General features: G+C 39.5%; 1 protein-coding gene across 2 annotated transcripts in view; it reads right to left on the minus strand.

Moving 5' to 3' along the window:
* The window catches only part of APOO (apolipoprotein O), a 54,834-nt gene that overhangs the window by 17,528 nt on the left and 11,532 nt on the right, over window positions 1-25,774 (minus strand). Inside the window, exons 1-7 of one of the 2 annotated variants that reach the window (XM_025275885.2) lie at window positions 23,118-23,170; window positions 21,492-21,528; window positions 12,264-12,371; window positions 10,973-11,092; window positions 8,422-8,476; window positions 5,652-5,747; window positions 789-880 (exon numbers count right to left, since the gene is read on the minus strand). In XM_025275885.2, coding sequence (XP_025131670.1) covers window positions 789-880; window positions 5,652-5,747; window positions 8,422-8,476; window positions 10,973-11,092; window positions 12,264-12,371; window positions 21,492-21,528; window positions 23,118-23,155 — 546 coding nt within the window. In that variant the 5' untranslated portion in view covers window positions 23,156-23,170. Of the gene's footprint in view, window positions 1-788; window positions 881-5,651; window positions 5,748-8,421; window positions 8,477-10,972; window positions 11,093-12,263; window positions 12,372-21,491; window positions 21,529-23,117; window positions 23,171-25,774 lie in introns of those variants that run through there. The other variant, XM_006072183.4, reaches the window with a different exon arrangement.

Here is a 25,774-nt window from a genome sequence, read left to right on the forward strand (position 1 = left end):
ATGACACATCAAGAAAGTGTGTATACAGTGACAAGGCTACACGAGGACACGGAGAAGGTGGCCATCTGCAAGTCAAGGAGAGAGGCCTCAGGAGAAACCAACCCTGCTCACACCTTGCTCTTGGGCTTCCAGCCTTCAGAACTGTGAGAAAATAAATTTCTATTATTTAGGTCTCACAGGCTTGGTATTTTGTCATGGCAGCTTGAGCTGATGAAGGCATCAGCTGTACTCGTGTCTTGGCCACTATGTTCTACCTGCCAGGATGCCATCAAGCTGAGGCCTCAAGGGTAAGAAAGGATCAGCCAACTGACAGCCCTAAAAAGGGCATTCCCAACAGAGCGAACTGCACTCCCTGAAGTCCCCAGCAAGGAAAGTGAGGCTGGCAGCAGATGAGGGGGAAGGCGCAGAGGGCCAGAGCACAAGGCCCATGCCTACAATGCCAGGGAGGGCAGGCTATGACCAGGTACGCCCAACCTGAGAATGATCTGTAAACACCAACTCTGGAATTTGAGTCTCTAGGCTTCCATGTAATTATGCAAAAAAGGTATATTAAATTTTCTTTGATTAATACTCAAATTAGCTTGTCTTCTCTGAATACTGACATTGAAAGGAGGGCCAGAACTGAGGAGAAAACCATTTAAATTTGCTACAAAACCATTTAAATCTATATGTGCAAAGAAATTTTACTCTGGTGCTATAAAGTCTGCAAAATAAAGTTAAATGAAGCAGTAAACCCATACATACATGAGCAAGAACAAGGGACATGCAAGCTTACTGATAAAACTTACCTGGACAAATACAATGGCTTGTTGTGGATAATAAAGAGAGGCAGCAAATCCCATGAAACCAGGTGGATATACCAGCTTCTTTATCTTTGAACCTATTAAATAAAAGGTTGTGGACACCATCAGAAGATTTTTTATCTCTATCATCACAGTTTGCCTTATACATCTAACACTGTGTAAGACTCCTCCACAGCATGCCAGTGCCAAATTGCTGTGGTTAGGGCATCTCTCCAGACAAAATCTTAAAAGGGGCACAAGGTACCTCTACAGAAATGCCATGGATTTGCTGCTGAGAGCCAAGACAGCTGGTGTAACAGCATGTGCGTGTTAGTGGAGAGAGTCCAGCCTCGCTCAGGTGGGCATTGTCATCACTCTCCTTTAAGGTCAGTTCCCTCTCAGCTCACCCAGAGAGAGAACCTGCTTCTCAACAAGTCCCATCTATATGTAAAAAGTTCTTATTAGAGTTTCAATCGCCTTGCTCTTAAATACGACTGTACAACAGAGGAAAGGTGAAGAAAGCTCACAACATAAAAGAGGACATCAAGACAAGAAAGACAGAAAAATGACCAAAGGAAAAAGAACTTAAAACCAAATTAAACTTGTTCTTAGGTATCATCAATAAATTTAAGGAGCTACTGCATTAAAAGAAAAATGAGCTCTGTGAAACAAAGCAGAAAAGAGCTCTTGGAAATGACCAAGGTAAAATAATTCAAAAGAAGAAAATAATCAAGAATACACAAGAGCAATCTGATAGGGGCTCCCCAGAGGGCTGAGTGGTAAAGAATCTGCCTGCCAGTGCAGGAGACGCAGGTTCGATCCCTGGGTTGGGAAGATCCCCTGGAGAAGGAAATGGCAATCCACTCCAATATTCTTTCCTGGGAAATTCCATGGACAGAGGAGCCTGGTGGGATACAGTCCATGGGATTGCGAAGAGTTGGACACAGCTGAGCGACTGAGCACTGTGCACAGAGAAAGCTGATAGGCAGCTGCTCTTGAGTTTCTAGCTCCAACTGGTGCACACAATGACCTGGGGGTCCTAGAAGTTCTGGAAGGAAGTACAATCCCCTGCTTCCCTGCCTGTTTCCACCCCCACACTTCCCAAGAAGCCAGTGATATAGACTGTAACCGTCAGCATGGCCAGAGGGAGCCTCCAGAAGGCAACAACAAAGGGCAAAAACCACCTGCCCTCCTTGAGTGGCCTGGCTGGGCCTACTTCCTCTGAATAATCATCCATTCATCTCTCTTCCAGAGAGATACCTCTTGTCATCACCACAGTCCTGGCCACCCTCATCACCATTATCTGCTAAATGCCCAAGAAACCTATCCGTATGATCCAGCAATCCCTCTTCCGGGTGTATATCCAAAGGAAATGAAGTCAGTAACCTGAAATACCTCATATTCATTGCAGCATTATTCACAATAGTCAACACATGAAAACAAACTAAATGTCTGGAGTGGAGGAATGGATAAAGAAACTATGGTATACATTTGCAATGGAATATTATTAAGCCTTTAAAAATAAGGACATTCTACCATGTGCAAAAATATGGATGAACCTAGAGGACATTATGCTAAGTGAAATAATTCAGACAGAGAAAGAAAAAACAGCACATGATCTCACTGATATGTAGAAGCTAAAAAAGTCAAATATACAGAAGCAAAGAGTAGAAGGGTGGCTATCAAGAGTAGGGAGGTGGGAGAAATGTGGAGATATTGGTCAAAGGATACAAAGATGCAGTTATGTAGGATGAGTAAGTCTAGAGATCTAATGTGCAGTATGAGAACTACAGTTAATAATACTGAACCCTGGACATTTACTGAGAGGAGATTTCAGATGTTCTCATCACAAAAAAGGTAACTATGTGAGAAGATATATTAATTAGCTCCACTCCGGTAATCATTTCACTATTTATACACATATGTTGTTGCTGCTGTTGTTCAGTCGCCCAGCCGTGTCAGACTCTTTGCTACCCCATGGACTGCAACACAACAGGCCACTCTGTCCCTCACCATCTTCTGAAATTTGCCCAAGTTCACGTCCATTGCATTGGTGATGCCATGCAGCCATCTCATCCTCTGACACCCTCTTCTCCTTCTGCCCTCAATCTTTTCCAGCATCAGGGACTTTTCCAATGAGTCAGCTGTTCTCATCAGATGACCAAAATACTGGAGTTTCAACTGTAGCATCAGTCCTTCCAGCAAGTATTCAGGGTTGATTTCCCTTAAGATTGACTGGTTTGATCTCCTTGCTGTCCAAGGGACTCTCAGGAATCTTCTCCAGCATCACAGTTCGAAGGTGTCAATTCTTCAGTGCTCTGTCTTCTCTACAGTCCAGCTCTCACAACTGTACATGACCACTGGGAAGACCATAGCCTCGACTATATGGACTTTTGTCAGTAATGTCTCTGCTTTTCAGCACACTGTCTAGGTATGTCATAGCTTTCCTGCCAAGAAGCAACCGTCTTCTGATTTCATGGCTGCAGTCACCATCCATAGTGATTTTGGAGCCCAGGAGGAAATCTGTCACTACTTCCACCTTTCCCCCCTCTATCTGCCATGAAGTAATGGGGCCAGATGCCATGATCTTAGTTTTTTTAAATACTTAGTTTTAAGCTGGCTCTTTCACTCTCCTCCTTCACCCTTATCAAGAGGTTCTTTAGTTCCTCTTTGCTTTCTGCCATTAGAGTGGGATCATCTGCATATCTGAGGCTGTTGATGTTTCTCTCACCTATCTTGATTCCAGACTGTAACTCATCCAGCCCGGCATTTCTCATAATGTGCTCAGTGTATAGATTAAACAAATAGGGTGACAGCAGACAGCCCTGTCATATACATATATACATATCAAAACATCACTTTGTATATCTTAAATACATATATATTTTTATTATAATTTTCCTACTTTAAGTACAACATACTCTGTAATAATTAATATTACTTTACAAAATGGGGAAGGGGGAAATTATGCTTGAAAGGATAAACAAGTGCCTAGCATTTTAGAGATATTTACTATCAAAATAAAAGTCCTAATTATAAATGAAACCTGTCTATTGAGTTGTCAAGCCCCGGTTACTTTGTATACAGGCAATTCATACAACTGTGTGTACTTAAGGAAAAAAAACTGAATTTCTTTATTAAAAAATAAAATAAAATTATATTAAAATAAATACAATGTTTGAAAAAAGAAAGAAAAGAAATCCTACCAGGACAGACTTAGCCCATCATACTGCTGCCAGCATCTACCTAAAGGGGCCTGCAAATCACTCTGACCACCCTTAAACATACTTACCCTCCCACTCATTTTGCTTAGGAACCCCCACCCAGGCTCCTGTATCCCAGCACCCATGGGAAAAGATCTATTGTACAGTATGTGTGTATGTGTACTTTTCTGGAAAAGAATTAAGGTTTTAAAGTATTTTAATACAACTAGAGCCCTCTCAGGAAAAGGAAAAAGAGAGGGGAACATCTAAACAAACAAGCAAATAAAGACAAAGGCAAAGGCCCCGCAGCAGCAGATGTCCTTCTGTTGCTGATCTGCTCAGGGGAGCACAGTTTCCGGTCGTCCTCAGGACTGTCAGCCCAGTGGATGTGCGGAGGATGAACACAGTGCAGAGCGCATGCATGGCACAGGGAGCTGTAAAACTGTTCCATGTGCTCTCCCCACGGAGAGGGAAGGAGGAAGCTAATCTCACTTGATTCCACATTCCTGGCTTCCTAACAGCCAGTCAACATTCCAACACCCTGGCCTTGGGATCTCCATAAATTCTAAACACTATCTAAATAAGATAGGAATGCTTTTTTGGACAGCTTTACAGAAGGAGGGGAAAGAAGTTTGGGACAAAAAGCTGATTCAACTATTGCCCAAGTCGATTAGCAAAAATAAACTCGGCTTTTAATTCTTATATATTCTGCACCAAATGGGAGGAGGACACAGGAACTACAACAGGACCGCATTCTTCCATATTGTAAAAGAACAGTTAAGGCCTGTAATAGAAAGGTTCTTAATATTGAGAAACAGTTATCAAACTAGTCTCTATAGTCATCTCTTATTGGAACCTGATTACAGGGTTCATAATCTTTCTAATTTAGAAATTTTTGTAATCTGAATTTTATAACCAGTGAAACTTCCAAGTAGTTCATAACAAATTCATCTCATTACGGTAAAGTATTTTATCATCCTGTATTTCCTATAAATACTTTGTAATCCAGTAGTAAGATGTAGTAATATCTCTAAGTTGATATTTGTTAGCTTCTAACTTTAAGTATTTTAAAAGTTTTTTTTATCATCACTGACTGAAGCTATAAGACATCAAGAAATTATAAGCTCTCTATGAAATCACTGTACTGTGATTAATAGCCTGATTTTTTTTACTTTCTAATCTTTTATATTACAAAAAAATACTACAGTGCACAACCTTGAACATATGCCATTCTACATGTGTACAATAACATTTAAGAGGTAAACTCCCAGAATTCCAACCAATTAGCCTGATCTTAATAGTGAAATATTTAGAAACAGTTTCTCAGGTGTGACAGGTCTTAGTTAACAAAAGTTCACTTTCTGTACTGAAGAGCAACAGGAATTTGACCAAGTAAATGAAGTAAATGTGCCTATGAAGGATAACTAACTTCTTCTTTAAATCAAAAGTACACAATTTTTTTCTTTTTTTTTTTTTACAATTTCTATATATGTTTAAAATCAAATATACTGGAGAAAATAATGATATCAATCATACACCAAGAAGGCTATATGCAGAAGCCAACTCATTATTTCAAAAACTGATAAATGAAAACAAAGAACCAAACATATATCTTATCTCTGATTTATGAATTTTTTTCTTAAAAAAACTACAAAATTGTACCTACCTCTAGCCAAAACGAGTCCAACAACTCCAGCAAAACCAATAACACCAAGTCTTGGAAAAAATCCAGGAGGTGCATTTTGGAGATATTCATAGCTGTCTACAATAGAATCAGACCAGAAAATAGTACCATAAATTGCTCATTAATAAATAAAACACACACCCCAAGTGTATTTCAATTAAAAAAAATAAACAAAAAGAACAAAACAAGAAGTCATATATAAAAGTATATGTAGTATCAAATACTTTTCAAATAATGTAGTCTGCTGTTAATATGCTTCAACAAGTTCTTTTTATGTGAGAGATAAACATGATTTACTAGTCACATAGTAAGTATCCAATTCTCAAACACTTTTTAGTCTGATGATAATCTGGCAGTAACATTAGATTATCTTCATAATTCTTGAAGGCAACAGATCTGAATCAATTATTTATAAAGGGAGAAATACAACTACAGGAATCTCTCGCTATTCAAACACAGGATCAGAATAAACTTGGATAAATCTTTGGACAGATGTGTCACTGTCTGAAGCTTTGTTGATTGCTCTCTAAAACTCAGAAGCCAAATATATCAGACTCAGGGGGGAAAAAAACATATCTTTTGCCATCTGAATTCATTATTCAGACTCAAGAAATGAAAAATCTAAACACTGAAGGAAACTTGTAGCACAAGTACATGCGGGAAATAGTCACTGTTGATAGATAAATACAAACAAATGCAACATGTGAGCCTACTTGCCACGCCTGAACATGCCTGATGACCTCATTTGCACGATGCCTCCTCAGAACTCCTTCCCTGACTGCTTCCATCTCCCCAATCTCTGTTAAACTAGTCTCCTTCCTCTGTACCTTCGATGGTGGTCTACGAATGCCTCTGTATTTGAGATAGTATTGGACACTTTATTATATGCACCTCAGTGGTTGTGACCACTGTCTTACTCAGCCTCTCTCTTCAATGCCTGCCATGGTGGTGACTTAACAAATGAAAGTGGAACCGAACTAACTGGAATACTCTGAAATTCTCCCCTCCAGATAAGACTAGACACATGCCAGTTTTCCTTTCCTTGGGTTCTTTGGGAACTGTAGTGATCATTTTAAATACTGCTATAGGGTTTGTGCTGCTGCTAAATCACTTCAATCGTGTCTGACTCTGTGTGACCCCATAGATGGCAGCCCACCAGGCTCCACCATCCCTGGGATTCTCCAGGCAAGAACACTGGAGTGGGTTGCCATTTCCTTCTCCAATGCATGAAAGTGCAAAGTAAAAGTGAAGTCACTCAGTCATGTCTGACTCTTCGTGACCCCACGGACTGTAGCCTACCAGGCTCCTCCGTCCATGGGATTTTCCAGGCAAAAGTACTGGAGTGGGGTGCCACTGCCTTCTCCAATAGGGTTTGTGCTGTTTGCACCAATTCCTGTCTTGCCTTTAACCTGATTTTAACTTGCCTGGGTCATTTGAGGCAATTTTCTACTTCTCTTTATTTTTGCCTACCAGCATGTTATTTTCAACTGTAGCCATGAACACAGAGCAGGTGATAGGACACCCAGATCCTTTGGTGAGCTGAGCCAAAGCGGGAAAATCACAAACAAATGGGACTCTAAGACTGCACTGAAGCCGAAGTCCAGCTTCTAGTTAACACATCTTGGCTGTGACTGCTGGGAAATGGAGTGGTTGCCTTGGCAGACAACAACGCAACTCATAATGGAATGTTTCTTCTTAAGAGCCTTTGCGGTAACTGAGTCCAAGAGAAGAAAAAAAAGACTCATATTGCAAATACTGCTTACTTCTATGGGAAATGACAGGTGACAACAAAGAGATCACCTCAGTCATACAGAGATAAAAGATCAGGACATCTTTAGCTTCCTGAGGGAAAAAAAGAAGGTAACAAAGTACCTAATTGCCAGAGTTGTTATGAGGATTCTACATCAATTAATACTTGCAAGTCACATAGATTAGCCCCTGATACTTAACAAGCACTGAATAACTGTTTTTAAAATTAAGATATTAATCCACATGAATAATTTAAAGAACTGGTAAGCCACTAATATGTCTATCTTCAAAGGAAGACTTCATTTATATGGTAGGTAGTCTCAGGGGTATTAGCACATCAATGCTCTGATGATCTTCACAGAGAAATAAATGGTACTCATGTTTATTCTGTCATAGAAACAAACACTTGTAAAAGAAGAGGATGATTGGTTTAGATGCCCAATAAAGGGAATGAAATATGATCAATGTCTATTAATTTCCTAATATTAGTTGAACACAAGACTGTGAAATCACACATACACCCAATATGTGTTAAGTGAATGTGAAAAACAATTAAAGATGATAAAAAACAAATGAAAACATGTAAGAACACATGAATCATGCAATAAAGCCTTTCCTAGGCACACTAGCCTAGTTCCTTCCTGCATCTAGACTTCTATAACATGTGTTAATAGCCATGCCAATGAGTGATCCTGATTCCGAAAACCTATAGATGAGCTAGGACACTGCATCTAGAAACAGATTAAAAAAGAAAATCCAGTGTATCTGCACCTGCTAGGTCAACAATCCTAATGATCCTGAAGAGACTTACCTGAATGGGGACACTAGTTTCCTGAAATCTGATGGAAAAAACAGATCCTCTTTCCAGAAATTTCCAAATAGCTCTAAAATTCTACATATAATTTTAAGGAATTCACAGATCCCCTGAAGTCCATCCACGGAATACCAGTTAAAACATCCAATGTCAAACAAACTGACTGTGCCTAATTAAAAATCAACTTACCTAAGCCCCACTGAACCAAACTTTGAATCTTGGGCTTATTTTGGGAGTACTTTTCCTAAAAAGATAAAAAAAAGAATGAATAGACTTTTTTGATTAGAAAGTAACAATAAATATGTATTTGTCTTTACTGAATAAATTATCATGTTATTAGCACTTCTTGAACAAAGTGATTTACTGTCTATCTGAGGGGTTTTGTGTTGTTTTTTTTTCTTTTGTAATTTCCCGTTCACCACAAATTGCTTAGCAGAATGGCTTATTATTGCCACAGGAAGCAAAGATTTCAAATAGAGTGGTTTCAACAACCCAGCCTTTTTATTCTTCTACTGCAACTGAAAAGGATGAAAAACACTCAATCCCCTCGATAATTAAAGTGGAAATCCTTTCCCTGTGAGATTAAATCTTTCATATTAAGTCTATTTCCTGATTTGCCATGATTTTAGAGCCTGTATCTGAAAACTGCCCATTTGAAGCAGAAATGACCCGATTTAATGTGACAAAGGAGTCTATATCCAGATTTGGAGACACGTACCCCAATCTTGAGCAAATGAAGTATTAACATTCTCTTACTAATAAAAAGACTTTTTACATGAACATCAGATGATCCTAAAGAAAACAAGGAACTAGGCTAGAAAGTATCCACCTTCAAGAAGTCTACAGTAAAAAATGGAAAAAGAGATATGTGCGTATTAGAAGATATCAGAACCAGCTGCCACTTGGAAAATGATTTGTTTATTTTAATTCAGTTCAAGTCAGAGCAAGTTATACTAATACTGTTAAATGGCCTTAAATAATAAATGCTGAATTTAGGGGAGGACATAAAGGACATTTAAAAAAAAATCGAGTACTGCTTCATTAAAATCCATTATTAGTTTTTTCTGCACATAAAAAAAGAAAAGCTACAGATCAATGTTTAGACTGACTGCCCACTTCTTCTGCTGCATAATCTGTTAACTATGAGGAAAAACTAAATCAGTTCTTAAGAATGAGAATCAGTTCTAATTTAAGAAAATTAAATTAGTTCTTAAAGAAAGGGACTAGAACTTGTAGGTCTGAAAATGGAATCAGGAATGAAAAGTATTTTCATTCACGAAGAGTTCAATCTACAGGAAAATAAAACTAGTATAATCACAAAAAAGCTTTTTTACTTATAAGCAGTACAAATAAACATGTTGATTACTATTCTGTCAGCTTCAGAGGCGTTTTGCTGCACTAAGCATCAAGCACAGACAAGAAAGTAAAAAACAAAAAGCAACCTTAGGTTGAAAGGTAAAGAGACAAAGTACTTTTAACCACAAAAAAAAAAAAGAGCAAGAGAGAAATAATAGTAGTCATGCAGTCATGCCTACATGGTACAAAAATATTTGCAAATGTGCTGACCTTATCTTAACCACCAGCAGATGGTTTAAAAATCTTCTAGAATAAGAGAATAAAGTCTAAATGTGTTACAGTACATTATGCGTAAAATCTTTAGGTATTTCATAACTATAATATGGTTATGATACTCTAGTATAATGGCCTAATTTATGTTGCTGACAGGGTCTATGTTTACCATTTTCTTTCTAAATTGGTGAACAAAAGTTCAGCAGTGGCACAGACAGTGGAAATTTAAAATTTTAAAAGATCTGGATGAAAACTGAGTTTATAAATCTCAATCAAAGTAAATCTAGACCACAGCACACACATCTACATTCTGTTACTTTGTCATCAATTTTCAAAATCAAGTATGGCAAATATATAGATCAAAGTCCACAAAAACATTCTGTAGACTGTAAGTTTCAGTTTCCAATGTTAAAAGCTGCAGATGCGCTTTCATGAACATAATGACATATGTCTGATCTAAAACCTGAGCAGCACAAGTCAATCTGTAGATGCAGATCTTTGATCACTAGAGGAAACATTTCAGTACTCAAACATATAATTCCATCCTCTTTTAGTTATCTACTCTCTTATTATTGCATTTGAAATGCTCTGTACCCATCCTGCTTAAAGTGGTACTGACTTGTAGAATCTCTGTGAGGAGAGAAACTTCCTAACTTTAATATATATAAATGTTTGCAGTGTACCCTTTTCCTCCTACTAAAGTTCAAGTCCCAGTATCCTCCCTGGTGGACAATAATGTTTTCATAGCCATGACCAACAAGATAGGTACCATGGGGGAATTCCCTGTTGGTCCAGTGGTTAGGACTCAGAGCTTTCACGGCTGTGGCTGGGGTTTAAGCTCTGGTTGGGGAACTAAAAGATCCCGCAAGCCAAGCAGGCCTGGCCAAAAAAAAAAAAGATAAGTACCATGGGCCTCTGCTCTCTGGGCAATGTGACACTCTCTGCCCAGTGGGAAGGAAATTCTGTCCGCAGCTATGGCAACAGCTGCCACCAGGAAGTTAGGGCTCTCTGCTCTCTTCCAGAGATGGCACTGATGAACATTTTTAAGGTGGGCACTCTTTAACGTAGGGCCCTTTGTTGTGCCTTTTTCTGAAAACTTAGAGCCAATAAAGACTTTTCACTACTGACTCTAAACAGAAATGCATTCATTCTATTTTCAGAACAGCTGTACCTGACACCAACTTGTATATGGTTCGCAATAATGTCGGAGATGAGAGATGCTTTCTTCAAGTTGGGTCCTTGGTTCTTCCACATATTTAGACTGATCCTCAGGAACAGAGTAGAGTGAAAGCTGTAAAGATTGAAAAACAAAACAGAAAAAAATGAAGAAGGGTAGACAGCAATGAAATAATAATCGTCAAATTTATAAGCACCATATTTCTAGTAATTCATGAACTACAGTGACTAAGCATTACGTGCACCCTGAACCTTGCTTTAGACCATCTTTGCACCATACTTACTCTTAATAAGGCCTAGGCCAAGAGAGCAGGGCTCTTCTGAGGTGTCGCAGCCTCCTCCGACCCTGCTTGTAGCAAACAAAGCAGCCCTCTTCACCCATTTTATATACTGGTATTTGTTATTTCACCTTAGATTTAGTTTGAAAAAAGGATTCTATTACTCTAAAGGGTGGGTGGTGGGATAGGAAAAAAAGCTTGAGAGTAACTGAAGAGTCAGTCTAGACTTAGTTCTAGTCTAGTCTATTCTAGTCATCTTCTAATGATCAGTCTAACGCTAACGAAAGCAGGAGAGCAGGTTTGTTCCCCAGGCAGAGAGGAAATGTTTCAGAGCCACCACGGGCTGCCTTCTTCACCCTCAAAGATGCCATTGCCCCAAGGCCTGAAAAGAAGAGAGTAAAGGGCAAAAAAATAAGCTATTTAGCTTTATGTAAACACCGTTCAAGTAACCCTGATCATGACTGAAGGTAGATCTTTATGATACTTTACTCAGAGTATTTTACTTTCAAAAGAAACCAAATAGCCAAAATAATCAGTGGGAAGTAGACACAAAAAGGAATGTAAACAATGGAGAGATGATTTCTTGTTTTATATATTCATATTTATTAAGCATCTACTTATAAGCCTCTAATCCAGCCAAGAAGCAGGATGAGCCCTGGTCTTTAATTGCTTAGGAGAGGAAAAAATGTGAATGTTTTCCTGGCTTAATAAGCAGTCTAGAAGCAGGAAGATCACTTAGAAGTGACTTGTGCTTACAATCTACTGGGATAGAGCAGTTTCCCCAGTAAAAATCTAAGAAATATTCCTTAATTATGCCCTTAGCTAAGTAGCATTAATTAAAGTTGAAAAAGCCATAGTGTAGCAGCATCCCAGATATAATAACAACTATAAGGAAATATATTTCCTCCTTTTAAATATCTTCCGAATTGTTATATCTTCCTGATAGTTAATTTGTATTCTTCCCAACGTAACTCTATCAGATATTCAAAATATATCACAACATATTACCTCATTAACCTTCACAGTATCTTTGTGAGGTGAGTCCTTTTTTGATGATGCATAGACCTTGAAGGTGAGCAGGCTCAGGCTGGCCGGCCCCACGAACCTCTGAATTACCTGAAACACAGAAGCAATTTAAGCTTTCTCCCAATTCTCCAAACTGAAGGTGTGTAACGTGGGCACACTTGCAACCTCAGCCACTTCTGCTCCAAAGGGCTTATTGTGCATTATGGGAAATAAATGTATTCTTGAAGTTTTATGGAAGTCAGAACCTAAAAAACATGTTCTCATGGACTCAAAATTCCAAGTCACCTTTACCTTCATTTCCAAAAGACAGTAGTTCCTGAGTTTTCTACTTAGCCTTTTAAGTAAAATAAAAGATACACTACACACACACACACACACACACACACACACCAATAACAGGGGAAGGAGTTTTTAATGATCTCACCAATTGATTCATTGAATAGAGTGAAGATCCTTTCTGTAATTCTAAGAATGAAATGTTCAGCAGCCCTCGCTTTCCATTCATACCCAGAGCTGCTCTCCCCTAATCTCAGTTTCTGAACTCACACTCTTTCTGTGCCTTGCTCTCCCTGACCGGGTCACTCATGCCCATGGCTTCAACACAAAGCCAGTGACTCCCAGACATGCAACTCCAGGCCAGAGCTTTCTTCTGAGCTCCCAACTCACTTATCCTATTACTTCTGGACATTTCCACTTGGATGGGACACAAGCTCCCAACACCAAACACACCCAAAACCAGCTCATCAGGATCTTGACTGTGCCTCCAAGTCTATACGAGGCCTGACAGGTGAATGTGTGCTGTAGAATCAAGAAAAGTTGTTAAAAATAATAAATTAAAAAAATTAATACACAGCACTTGACCATCTTGAATCTTTCCACCAGAAATGCCCACTGTTCATCTACTTTTTCTCTCAGGAATGGTGCCACCCTCCAACTAGACAACACAATCAGAAACTCTAAGGTCATCTCCACACCCCCCATTCTATTGGTTATTAAGTCCTGTTAATTCTACCTGTTAAAAAGAACTTAATTTACTCTCTCCTCTTTTCTTCTCCCCTTGGGCCCTTGTTTCTTTCCTGGATTGTTTCAACAGCTTAATTCTAACTGTTCACCTGGCCCTCTGATGACTCAAACCACCGCACTGCAAAAGAATTATCTTTCTAAACTGCAAACCTGAGTTATCTTCTACCTGTATTTGAGATCCTTTGGTATTTATTACCTAGGACTTCTGTGTGAGCCTAAGAGGCCCATTTATGATCTGACCCCAACCACCTTCTTAACTTCATCAGTCACTCTGCCTTTTCCCATAAAACTTGAACTCCTGCATTCTTCCCATGCTGTTTTCCAGCTTTATGGGTTCATTCATGCTGGTTCCTCCACCTAGAATGTTCTACACTTGCTTTGCTTTCTGTACAATTGCCCAGGAGCACGGAGGTTTATTGCTTTTCTTGTCTTATTTATCCATTTATTTATGTCTATGAAGTTTTGCCTCCCAAACTAGAAGCCCTTTCAGGATGGGGCTGTGTCTCACCCTGTATTCCTCATGCCTACAACCGTGCTTAACACATTAAAAATGCTCAAGAATAGTTTCTGCCAGCATGAAGGGGACAGAACACAGGCAAAAAGTAAATGAGTGGTTGACCTGTTCTAACTACTCAGGCATGATTTTGCATCATGGAAATCCTATTCCTGAGATTTGCAATGCCTGTAATGTGAAAGACTAGGCTACTCAGAAATACTCACAAAGCATATAGTGCTAGTTAAAACCTCAAAAGGTCTGTTGAAATTTACTTCTGGAGTCACACACACACACAAAAGGAAATTCCCATGTTTCAGAAGCAAACAAAGAGCTGGAAGCGATTTTTTAAAAAAAGAAATGGTTATTACTTAAACTGGTTTAAAAATAATGACCACCCCCCGAATCACTAAGTGGAATACTTGAAAGGTATTAATTTCCAGGCAATACTGCCACTAATTTTTTTTGCTTTCAGGATGAAGGTTAGTGAGCCACTGCTGACAGTATGCCCCTCCCACTCCCCAGGAGATGGCCTATCAGGCTGCTGGCATCTGGAGGTGCCAACTCAGCGCTCTCTGCCCTCTGGGTCTGTTCAGATTACTGACAACACTGCTGATACTGGGGACTTTCCACTGAGCCAGCTGGCTGGCCCCACCCCGACTTTGTTCAATTCCCCTTCTTACCAGCAACAGTTGGTGCCTCATCCCTTTCCCACTTCCCCATCCAAGCATTCTGGGTTCATGCTGACCCCTATTTCCTCCTCATTTGATACAATGCCTTGTGTTGACCTTTTAAATTCTTGATTCCTGCTTTCAATCTTTAATCCTCCCTACTTTTCACATATTTCTTCTCACGGCCTACTGTTTTAATTCAGATTTCTACTTTTATATTCTTAATGATTAATCTCACTCCCTTTCATCTTTTATTTTCAATCTCAACTCATTTACTTTTTAAATTTAACATTTTGCTGGAATTTATATGCATTTTTCCAGTTCTACTGAGAAGTAACTGGCACACATCGCTGCCTAAGTTTGTGTACAGCATGGTTAATTTACATATATTGCAAAACAATTACAAGTTCAGCTAATGTCTATCTTCTCATAAATGACAAAAAGAAAAAAATTTTCTCCTTGTGGTGAGAACTCTTAGGATTAGCACTCTTAACAACTCTCGTATATATTGTACACCACTGTAATCCCTAGCCACTATGTTGTACCTTACATGCCTAGTACTTATTTATCTTATAGCCAAAGGTTTGTACCTTTTGACCACCTTCCTTCGATTCCCCCTCCTCCCATCCTCCACCTATCATAACCAGAATTCTGATATCTTCTTCTATGAGTTAGGATTTTTTTAGATTCCATTTATAAGTGAGATCACATGATATTTGTCTTTCTGTCTTATTTCACTTAGGATAATGCCTTTAAGGTCCATCCATGTTGTCACAAATGGTAGGATTTCATTTTTATGGCTGAACAATATTTCATTATATATATGTATGTGTGTGTGTGCACAATATACATACATTTCTTTATTTACTCATCTATCAATAGACACCAGGACAAGGAAACAATCTTAAGTGTCTATTGATAGATGAGTAAATAAAGAAATGTATGTATATTGTGCACACACACACATACATATATATAATGAAACCTTGTCCTGGCTGTTATAAATAACGCTATGAACATGGGGGTGCAGATGCCTTTTTGAGTTTGTGTTTTTGTGTCTCTTGGATGTAGTCCTAGAAGTGGAATTGCTGGAGCACAATAGTTCTGCTGCTAGTCTTTTTTGAAGACTCTCTACACTGTTTTCCATAGTAGCCCTATCAGTTTACAGTCCCACCAACAGTGCACAAGGGCTCCCTTTTCTCCACATCTATGCCAGCATTCATCTCGTCTTTTTCATGATGGCCATTGTAACAGGAGTGAGGTGATATCTCATTGTGGTTTTAATTTGCATTTTCCTAATGACATGTAATGTTGAACATCCTTTTATGTATCTTCTGGCCTTTTGAATATCATATTTGGAGAAATGTCTATTCAGGTCTTTTGCCCATTCTTTAACTGGGTTATTTGGTTTTTCGTTACTGAGTTGTATGTGTTCTTTCTATATATTAGATATCAACCCTTTATCAGATGCATGGTATGCAAACATTTTTTATCCATTCCATAGGCCGTCTTTTCACTTTATTGATGGTTGTTTTTTTTTTTTTTTTTTTTTTTTTTTTGCCGTGCAGAAGTTTTTGAGTTTGATGTAGTCTCACTTGTTTATTTTTTATTCTGCTGCGTGTACTTTAGGTGTCATTAACTTTTTTTTAAGTTTACTTATTTATTTTGGCTGTGCTGGGTCTTCATTGCTTTGTATGGGGTTTCTCTAGCTGCAGCGAAGCAGGAGCTTCTCATTGCAGTGGCTTTTCTTGTTGTGGAGCACAGGCACTAAGCGAGCAGGCTTCAGAAGTTGCAGTTCCAGGGCTCTAAAGCATAGGCTTAGCTGCTCCGCAGTATGTGGGATTTTCCCAGACAAGGGATTGAACCTGAGTCTCCTGCATTGGCAGGCAGATTCTTATCTGCTGTGCCTAGGAGTCATTAATCTCTACTTTTCCCCACTCCTGCCCATTTTTCTAGTTTTAATATTATGCTAAGCCTGCCCTTTTATTGCCCAAGTTGTTTTCTTCATCTCCCTCTTCTCCTGTCAGCCTCTCCTGACCCAAGCCTCCCTTCCCTCCCATTCCACAGCAGGAACTGTGGCTCCAAGGGTGGTAGCACTTAAGAAAGCTCTCTCCTGCAGTTGCCCTTTCAGTTTACTGCAGGCTCTCAACAAATTAAAACAACAACAAAACCTCATCCCCAGAGACCTGGGCCATCCAGAAATTAACACCCCCCAGGGCCACAATTCTCTCTGCAGAGGTTTACTTCCGGGTTTCTCAGTCTCAGCAATGCTAACATTTTGAGTTGGATCATTCTCTGTTGGGAGGCTGTCCTGTGCACTGCAGTGGGCACAGCAGCATCCTGGCCTGTACCCACTAGATACCAGTGCAACCCCTCCCAGCCGTAAGTCAAAAATGTGTCCAGATACTCACAAAAGTCTCCTTGGAGGCCTCCTCCTGCCTTGAGGAGTGCCAATTTACTTGATTAAATATTATTTCCTGATATCTCTCACCATTTAGATTTTTAGGAAATCTTTCTGCTTTAAAAATCTGTGGCCTTAGTCCTAATATGCAGTGATAGAAATTAGCATAGTCAATAATTGTCTCCTGAGAAACCTGTATGCAGGTCAAGAAGCAATGGTTAGAACCAGACATGGAACAACAGACTGACTCAAATTTGAGAAAGGAGTACTACAAGGCTTTACACCGTCACCCTGTTTGCTTAACTTCTATGCAGAGTATATCATGTGAAATTCCAGGCTAGATGAATCCCAGGCTAGAATCAAGATTGCTGGAAGAAATATCAACAACCGCAGATATGTAGATGATAACACTCTAATGGCAGAAAGTGAAGAGGAACTAAAGAGCCTCTTGATGAGGGTGAAAGAGGAGAGTGAAAGAGCTGGGTTAAAACTCAACATTCAAAAAACTAAGATGATGGCATCCGGTCCCATCGCTTCATGGAAAATAGAAGGGAAAAAGTAGAAACATTGACAGATTTTATTTTCCTGGGCTCCAAAATCACTGTGGACGGTGACAGCAGCCACAAAATTAAAAGACACTTGCTCCATGGAAGAAAAGCTGTGACAAACTTAGACAGCATATTAAAATATAGAGACATCACTTTGCCGACAAAGGTCCTTATAGTCAGAGCTATGGTTTTTCCAGTTGTCATGTACAGATGTGAGAGTTGGACCATAAAGAAGGCTGAGCGCCAAAGAACTGATGCTTCTGAACTGAGGTGCTGGAGAAGTCTCTTGAGAATCCCTTGGACTGCAAGGAAATGAAACCGCTCAATCCTAAAGAAAACCAACCCTGAATATTCACTGGAAGGACTGATGCTGAAGCTGAAGTTTCAATACTTTGGCCACGTGATGTGAAGAGCTGACTCTTTGGAAAAGACCCTGATGCTGGGTAAGACTGAGGGCAGTAGGAGGAGGAGACAGTGGATGAGATGGTTGGATGGCATCATCAATTCAATGGAATGAGTTTGAGCAAACTCCGGGAGATAGTGGAGGACAGAGGAGCTTGGCGTCCCACAGTCCATGGAGTCACAAAGAGTCAGGCATGACTTAGGAACTGAACAACAACAATGCTTGGGAGGTGAAGTGTGTTTGGGGTAGACTTTTGGAGAAGGGGCACAATGGGACTTTCTGCAGTGACAGAAATGATCAATATCTTGATTGGGTGAGAGTTACAGAAGGTGTGTACATTTGTCAAAGCTCACATTACAATCCGTATAACTTACAACCTGTGCATCTCAATGTGTATAAATTGTCAAAAAAATTCATATACACATAAATCATGTCGTTTATGCCAAAATATGGGTGGAAACTGCAGGTCAAGGGTCATTCTCAGGAATGAGTCAGCCATACACCTGACCATGGTAAGGATCTGGTGGTACTGACCTGTGCAGTGGAAACTCACAGGAAGAGCCTGGGTAAAGGATCAACAGGCAGAGAAGTCTGATGCTGATTCACTACCCAGCATCTTGGGTGGTTTATTTTCTTTTTTGGTATCAAAGAGGGCTCCTCTTGGTGAGAGACTACTCCATCTGGCTTGACCAGACGTTATCAAAATGGAGATTCTCAATGGTGGGCCCCTACTGGGTGGCTATGATAATTTATCAGAGCTCATATTGACTGTTTGGGTTAAGCCACTCAATATCAGAATTTAAGAAGGAAAGTCTGTTAAAATGGGCAGAGATCACCCCAGGAAAGTGTGAGGGCAATAAAATAAGCAAAGAAGAATCTTCTTTAATCTTTTATCTCCCCAATGAAGAAAAAGAATATGAATCTGCAAGTTTTATGTCCTCAAGAAAGATTTAACCAACTGGTCATAATCACTAAAGCACTGGCTTTCTGACCTTTTCTTCATGGGCACTCCTGTTATGCTGCCCTGTGAGCCATGAACACAAAGGTGTTCTCTCTCCATGAGGGATCCTGACCCACTATGGTACAACCAGACTGAAAATACCTCCTGAGAAGTGAGATCGCCCCTGGACCTCTTCTGGTGAGGGGCTAGGATCTCTAGACTATTTGTACCCATGGCCTGAGCACTCACTGTCCCAAGTGACAGTCTTTGAGGATCTTTCCTTGTTTGCCAGGCTCACTCTCCACCCAGGGTAGATGGTTTGGCTCAGAAACTGGGTATATATGCACCTTCTAAGAGCCGATTAAACATTCTCGACCTTGAATTAGAAGAGTCTGGTTTGCTAGATCAAAGTCAAGTCCACTCTGTATCTTCAATGAGTGCTAAGCTACAGCCACGGGACTAACTAGATCCAAAGGTTGCACTGCTTTAGGTCCAGCCTATCCTCTGTAGTGTGCCCTTCAGTCACTGGACGCCCCTCCTGGAACTCAGCTAGTTGAAGGTCTCAAATTAAGGAGACCAATGTATTGGCTTCCTTGAGATTTTAAAGGTAGCTGTAAGAGACCCATAGTCATAGGGGAAACAGGTCAGCTGGTGACCCTGCGTTTGCAAACTTCAGAGGGAGTGTCATGGAGTTCTCTGGCTCATGTGGTTAAACCCTCTTTCATTCTGTCTGACTATATTCCCTAAGAATACATCTTATATGCTGTGCTTATCAAGGTATATTCTCCATCTTAGACCTGTGGACTCTCTTTGTCTCTCAACTTTTGTTTTACATAGTCCACAGAGCACTTGATTGTCAGTGCAAACTGAACACCAGGATTGGCAGTTGGTTGGATGGAGCCCTAACAGGAAATACTGTAAAAGAGCAGGCCACCACTGTTTAAAAGGCTTCCACTTCTTGCTCTCTCCACTGGAGCTCATCAAGGACTGACAAGAACAAAAACAAATCTGGCTAGGGAAGTAGTGTTATATAAGATATAACAATTGGAAGAGGTCAACTAGAATTTCATTTTAAAACAAATATTTTTTACATATCTTTTCCACATCAGGTAACATGGGTTTCCCAGGTAGCACTAGTGATAAGGAACCCGCCTGCTAGTGCAGGAGACGTAAGAGACACAGGTTGTATCCCTGGGTCAAGAAGATCTCCTGGTGGAGGGCACAGCAACCTACTCCAGTATTCCTGCCTGTAGAATCGCATGGACAGAAGAGCCTGGCACGCTATGGTCCATAGAGTTGCAAAGAGTCAGACAACTGAAGTGAACACACGCATGCACACCATGATACGACACTTAAGCAGACATGGTCCCTGAGAGTTTACAGGAAGCTTATGAGTTAACTCAAAAAAACTCAGGTTATAACTTAAAAAAAATTTTTTTTAAGATTCAGACATAAGATTGAGTTTAGCCTTCAGCACTAGCAGCAAGGGCAGATTCCTGTACCCATTTAACTAAGATATGAATCAGGTGAGTTCACACTCAGATCACAATGGGTACCCAGAGGCTAAACTGTCCTTGTTTTGCAAATAAAAGTGTACTGGCCAGAACTCTAGCTCCAGGACAACTTTCTGATTGTGTCCCAGGAAAACTGCTATGCTGTTGCTGTTCAGTTGCTAAGTTGTGTCCGGCTCCTTGCAACCCCATGGACTGCAGCACCCCAGGCTTCCCTGTCCTTCACTATCTACCAGAATTTGCTCAGATTCATGTCCATTGAGTGGGTAATGCTATCTAACCATCTCATCCTCTGCCACCGGCTTCTCCTTTTGCCATCAATCTTTCCCAGCATCGGGGTCTTTTCTAATGAGTCGGCTCTTTGCATCAGGTGGCCAAAGTATTGGAGCTTCAGGTTCAGCAACAGTCCTTCCAATGAATATTCAGGGTTGATTTTCTTTAGTATTGACTGGTTTCATCTCCTTGCAGTCCGAGGGACTCTCAAGAGTCCCTCAGCTGTGGTCCCTCAGCACCATAGATCAAAAGCATCAATTCTTTGGCACTCAGCCTTCTTTATGATCCAACTCTCACATCTGTACATGACTATTGGAAAAACCATATCTCTGACTAAACAGACTGCTTTAGGGACACATAAAAATCTCAAACTGAATCAGTCATCCTCAGAATTATTCAAAGATGCTCAGGAACGGTGGGGCTCAAAACCCTGATAATTTGCTTTATCAATTTTATGGAAAACATAGCATATAGTCTCTCTCATTATTAAGAAGAGTATACTTTTATTCTCCCACCATTACAGATATATTATTTTACTAGAATTTCCACTAAAAATTTATGCCAATTTCCTAACACAACACTGTAAATCAACTTTAGGTCAATAAAATAAATTTAAATATCTATACATATATATAAATTTAAAATATATATACACATATATGAGTGTGTATTTCTGTATGTATACATACACACACCAGTTTCCTTTTCAATAAAATGTACTGTGTACCAGGACTGTGTAACGTAAAAGGTTTCAGAATCACCTGGGAGTTTTTTTAGACTCACAGATTCCAATGCCTTCCCCCAGAGTGTCTGATTCAGTAAACCTAAGAGAGTCCCAAGAATCTATTCCCATGATCAGCCAAGTTTAGAAAACCACTATTCCAAAAGCAGATGCTTGAGGAACAATTATTCAACTTAAGTTTGTAAAAACACTGAATTGTACTTACTTTTAAAAACACTTGAAAGGATGAAATGAAAATTGTCCTAAACATAAAAAGAAACAGTGACTGGCCAACCACTAGAGAAGTTATGGGATTTATTTACATTCAAGAAAATCTTTCCCATCTTAAACACAACACAATTCCCTCTACCCCTAGTCCCCTAACTACTGTCCTATCCTTCTATCTTCCTCCACTGGCATTAAAAAAAAAAAAAAAAAAAAAAGACTGGTTGAAAGACAGAACAGTGGATATCCTTAGAGAGCTGGGGAGTAAGCAGAAGGGCCCTGAAGGTTTCTTGTACAAGATATACCAGTACAGTCTGTTTGTAAAAATTTCTTGTGATCTGTGCACTTTCCTGTATGTATAGGTCAACACAAAGTTAGAAAGACAGATTCTGCCTCCTTTCTCTATTTTATTCCCTCCTCCCCTCACTACTCAAGATATCTAAAAGTGGCCTTTCCCAGGCCACCAATGACCTCCCAGTAAGTAAACTGCAAAGGACACCTGGCATCTCAGTTGTGCCCTGAAACTGGTGACCCCTCCACCAAACTCTCTCTTCCTTCAGTTTCTAAGATTCTGCTCTAGCTCCATTCTCTAAGCTTTGTAGGGCACTCCACCGATCTCTATACGGGCCTTCTCTTTCTCTGTCTGCCCATCTCTTCAAGGTTGATGAGTCAGAGTAGTACTTAATCCTCTCTTCTTCTCACTCCAGCACAACTTCATTAAATCTAAGTCTTCAACTCCCATTCTCTGCTGCTGCTGCTGCTAAGTCGCTTCAGTCGTGTCCGACTCTGTGCGACCCCAGAGACGGCAGCCCACCAGGCTTCCCCGTCCCTGATATTCTCCAAGCAAGAACACTGGAGTGGGTTGCCATTTCCTTCTCCAATGCATGAAAGTGAAAAATGAAAGTGAAGTCACTCAGTTGTTCCCGACTCTTTGTGACCCCATGGACTGCAGCCTACCAGGCTCCTCTGTCCATGGATTTTCCAGGCAAGAGTACTGGAGTGGGGTGCCATCGCCTTCTCCGCCCATTCTCTGCTGCTGCTGCTGCTGCTAAGTCGCTTCAGTCGTGTCCGACTCTGTGCGACCCCATAGACGGCAGCAGCCCGCTAGGCTGCCCTGTCCCTGGGATTCTCCAGGCAAGAACACTGGAGTGGGTTGCCATTTCCTTCTCCAATGCATGAAAGTGAAAAGTGAAAGTGAAGTCGCTCAGTCGTATCCAACTCTTAGCGACCCCATGGACTGCAGCCTACCAGGCTCCTCTGTCCATGGGATTTTCCAGGCAAGAGTACTGGACTGGGGTGCTACTGATACCCAAATCAGTAGGCCAATTCCAAGGCCTGGTCGCTCCCTAAGCCTCAGCTTGGCTGTCTAACTCCCCATGGACATCCCCATCAGGTTTTTCAATTGCTACCTCATAATGAGTTCTCTTTTTCCAAAAAGCTCTTTTTCTCTGAGTTTCCCTACGTCCTTTAATAGCCTTACCAAGCCACACACAAGACAACATCAAAGCAATTCTTTAATGAAACAGTGAAAATAGACTTCAAAGACAATAAGATGCGGTCACTGCTCCCACAATCTAATAAAGTTTGGATAAACAAATAATTACGCCATTTGTGATAAGTGCATTACCAGACAAAGGACAGGAGTAACACAGAAAAAGGAATCATGTACCACAACTGGAAATTCTGGGGAACAACTGTAGAGAGAAAGGAAATCAACAATCAGAAAGTTTCTGCCTGCCTTCCTGTCTTCCTTTTTTTTAAAGCAAAGTCACCCAACCGATTGATGTTAAGACTCAATGTCACTAGGAACAGTCTCTGTAAAGAGTAACAAAAGAAACAAAGGTTTGGATCATAAGGATGATTTCTCATACCACACTACAATCTTTTCAGTTATACTCATAATTAGCTACAATCTATGGGCTTCCCAGGTGGCTCAGTGGTAAAGAATTGGCCTGCCAAGCAGGAGACCTGGGTTGGATCCCTGGGTCAGGAAGATCCCTTCGAGAAGGAAATGGCCACCCAGTCCGGTGCTCTTGCCTGGGAAATCCCATAGACAGAGTAATCTACAATCCACGGGGTCACAAAGAGTCAGACAAAACTGAGTGTCTAAACAACAACAGCTACAATCTCTAGACGGAACAAATACAAGCAACCATAAACCATGACTTTTACATATCAACATTCTCAATCCAGAAGCTCTCTTTTAATTTCAAGATCAGATGGGGTTTCAACGCTAATCTACTCAAAATAAATAACTTGGTATCAAAACTGTATAAATAAATCTAATTCTTTAATTGCTGCCCATTTTAGCTATTATATAACTAGCTGTCATATAACCTGTACACTAAAATGTGTAGCTATCTCCAAAGTTACTGGATAACATCACTTTTGTATCTATCACTGTGGGTAGAAAATAAATGGCATTTGGGAACATTTTAAAAGTAAATGCCATTTAAAATTAGATATTCCTATATTTACAGGAAATGAGGCACAATTATGCATTTTCTCCCTAAATGTTACACTACTTCTTTGATCCTCAATCAACCTTTTCTGCAAAAATTTCCATTTGAAAGCATTTTTCACTTAAAAACAAAATGCTCTTAATCTGATTCTTTCCAGTTGCTTAAGAGGGAAAAATCTGATAGGGATTTTTTTTTACGCCTATGAAAACTGACAATACTTTTGAGGTTATTCATGTTCTAAAAAAAAGAACATAAAACAAAAAATAGATTATGTAAAAGAATTTAGGGTAAAACAAAATGATGAAAACAATAAACAATTTTGCCCAAATCAGGCTGCATTGCTGTCTTTAGTAATGTGCCATAAAACTGAATAAAAAATAAAGAGAAACTAAATGAGTCTGCATTCTCCAAACATTAAAAGAATATGCCCCCCCACCCCATAATAAGCATTCAGTACAGTACTTACATTTGATATAGCAATCCTTTCTAATCTGGAGGGTCACACACCAAACTGGTAACAGAGGCTTTCTCTTAGAAGAGGATTAAAGGGACGCAGATGATGGAAAACAGATAATTATCATAACTGTACTATTTGACTTTTTACAAGGAAAAGTTATTTTAGCATGATTTACACTATTTTTCAAATAGGTATTTTCTCACCTCATACTCCTCGGGGTGGCTACTATGAAAAAAAAAAACAGAAAATAAAAGTGCTGGAGAAGATAAGAGAGAAACTAGAGCCCTTGTGCATTCACTATTGGTGGGATTATAAAATGGTACAATCACTAAGGAAAACAACATGGAAACTCTTCAAAAAATTAAAAGCAGAATTACTGTATGATCCATCAATTCCCCTTCCAGATATAAATGCAAAAGAATTGAAAGCAGGGCCTCAAGGATGTATTTGCACACCCACGTTCATTATTTACAACAAATAAAAGGTGAAAAGTCACCCAACTGTCCATGGACAGATAAATGGCTAAGCAAATGCCATATATACATACAATGGAATATTAGAACCTTAAGTGAAATCAGTCAGTCACAAAGACAAATACTGTATGATTTCATCTATATGAAGCATCTGAAGTAGTCAAATTCACAGAAACAGAAAGCAAAATGGTGGTTACCAGGGGCTGTAGGGAAGGAGAAAATGTGGAGTTGTTGTTGAATGGGTATAGAGCTTTGGTTTGGTTACATGAAAATCTTTTCTACAACAATGTGAGTATATGTAACACACTTGAACAATACACTTAAAAATGGTTAAAATGGTAAATTTTATGTTATATGAGTTTTATCACCATAATTAAAAAGTATGGAACTTAAGAACAATGATTAAGGTGGTAAACACCAAAAAAAGCAACCAGAAAAAAATACAGTATACCTTTTCCTCCTCAAAAATAAGTTTTTTTCTCTCCAAAGTAGTAACCTTGATAGATCATATCAGAATTTACTGTAACTATTTATATAACAAATTAATAAAGGAAATTCATTTTCAATATGTGATCATACAGCTTTCATTTCTAAATGCCTTCACATCAAATTTTAAGACTAAGAAAATGTCTCAATATATCTGAAACAAAAGCAAATTAGAAAATGAAATAAATTAGATTTTTTTTAAAGGGGTGGGGGATTTGTGAGGTTTTTGAAAATATCAAACTAAGGATGTCTATATAAGTATGCCCAGAAATGAGTCTGAAAAAGATATGACAGTGGTTATATACAGGTGGTGGGATTAAGGATGATTCTTTAGAATTAACTGAATATCCTGAAGTTTTTGCAATGAATATTAATTTTATAACATGCAAGAAACAAAAATGGCTGG

The sequence above is a fragment of the Bubalus bubalis genome, chromosome X, assembly GCF_019923935.1.
Source record: "Bubalus bubalis isolate 160015118507 breed Murrah chromosome X, NDDB_SH_1, whole genome shotgun sequence".
NCBI classification, from domain to species: domain Eukaryota; kingdom Metazoa; phylum Chordata; class Mammalia; order Artiodactyla; family Bovidae; genus Bubalus; species Bubalus bubalis.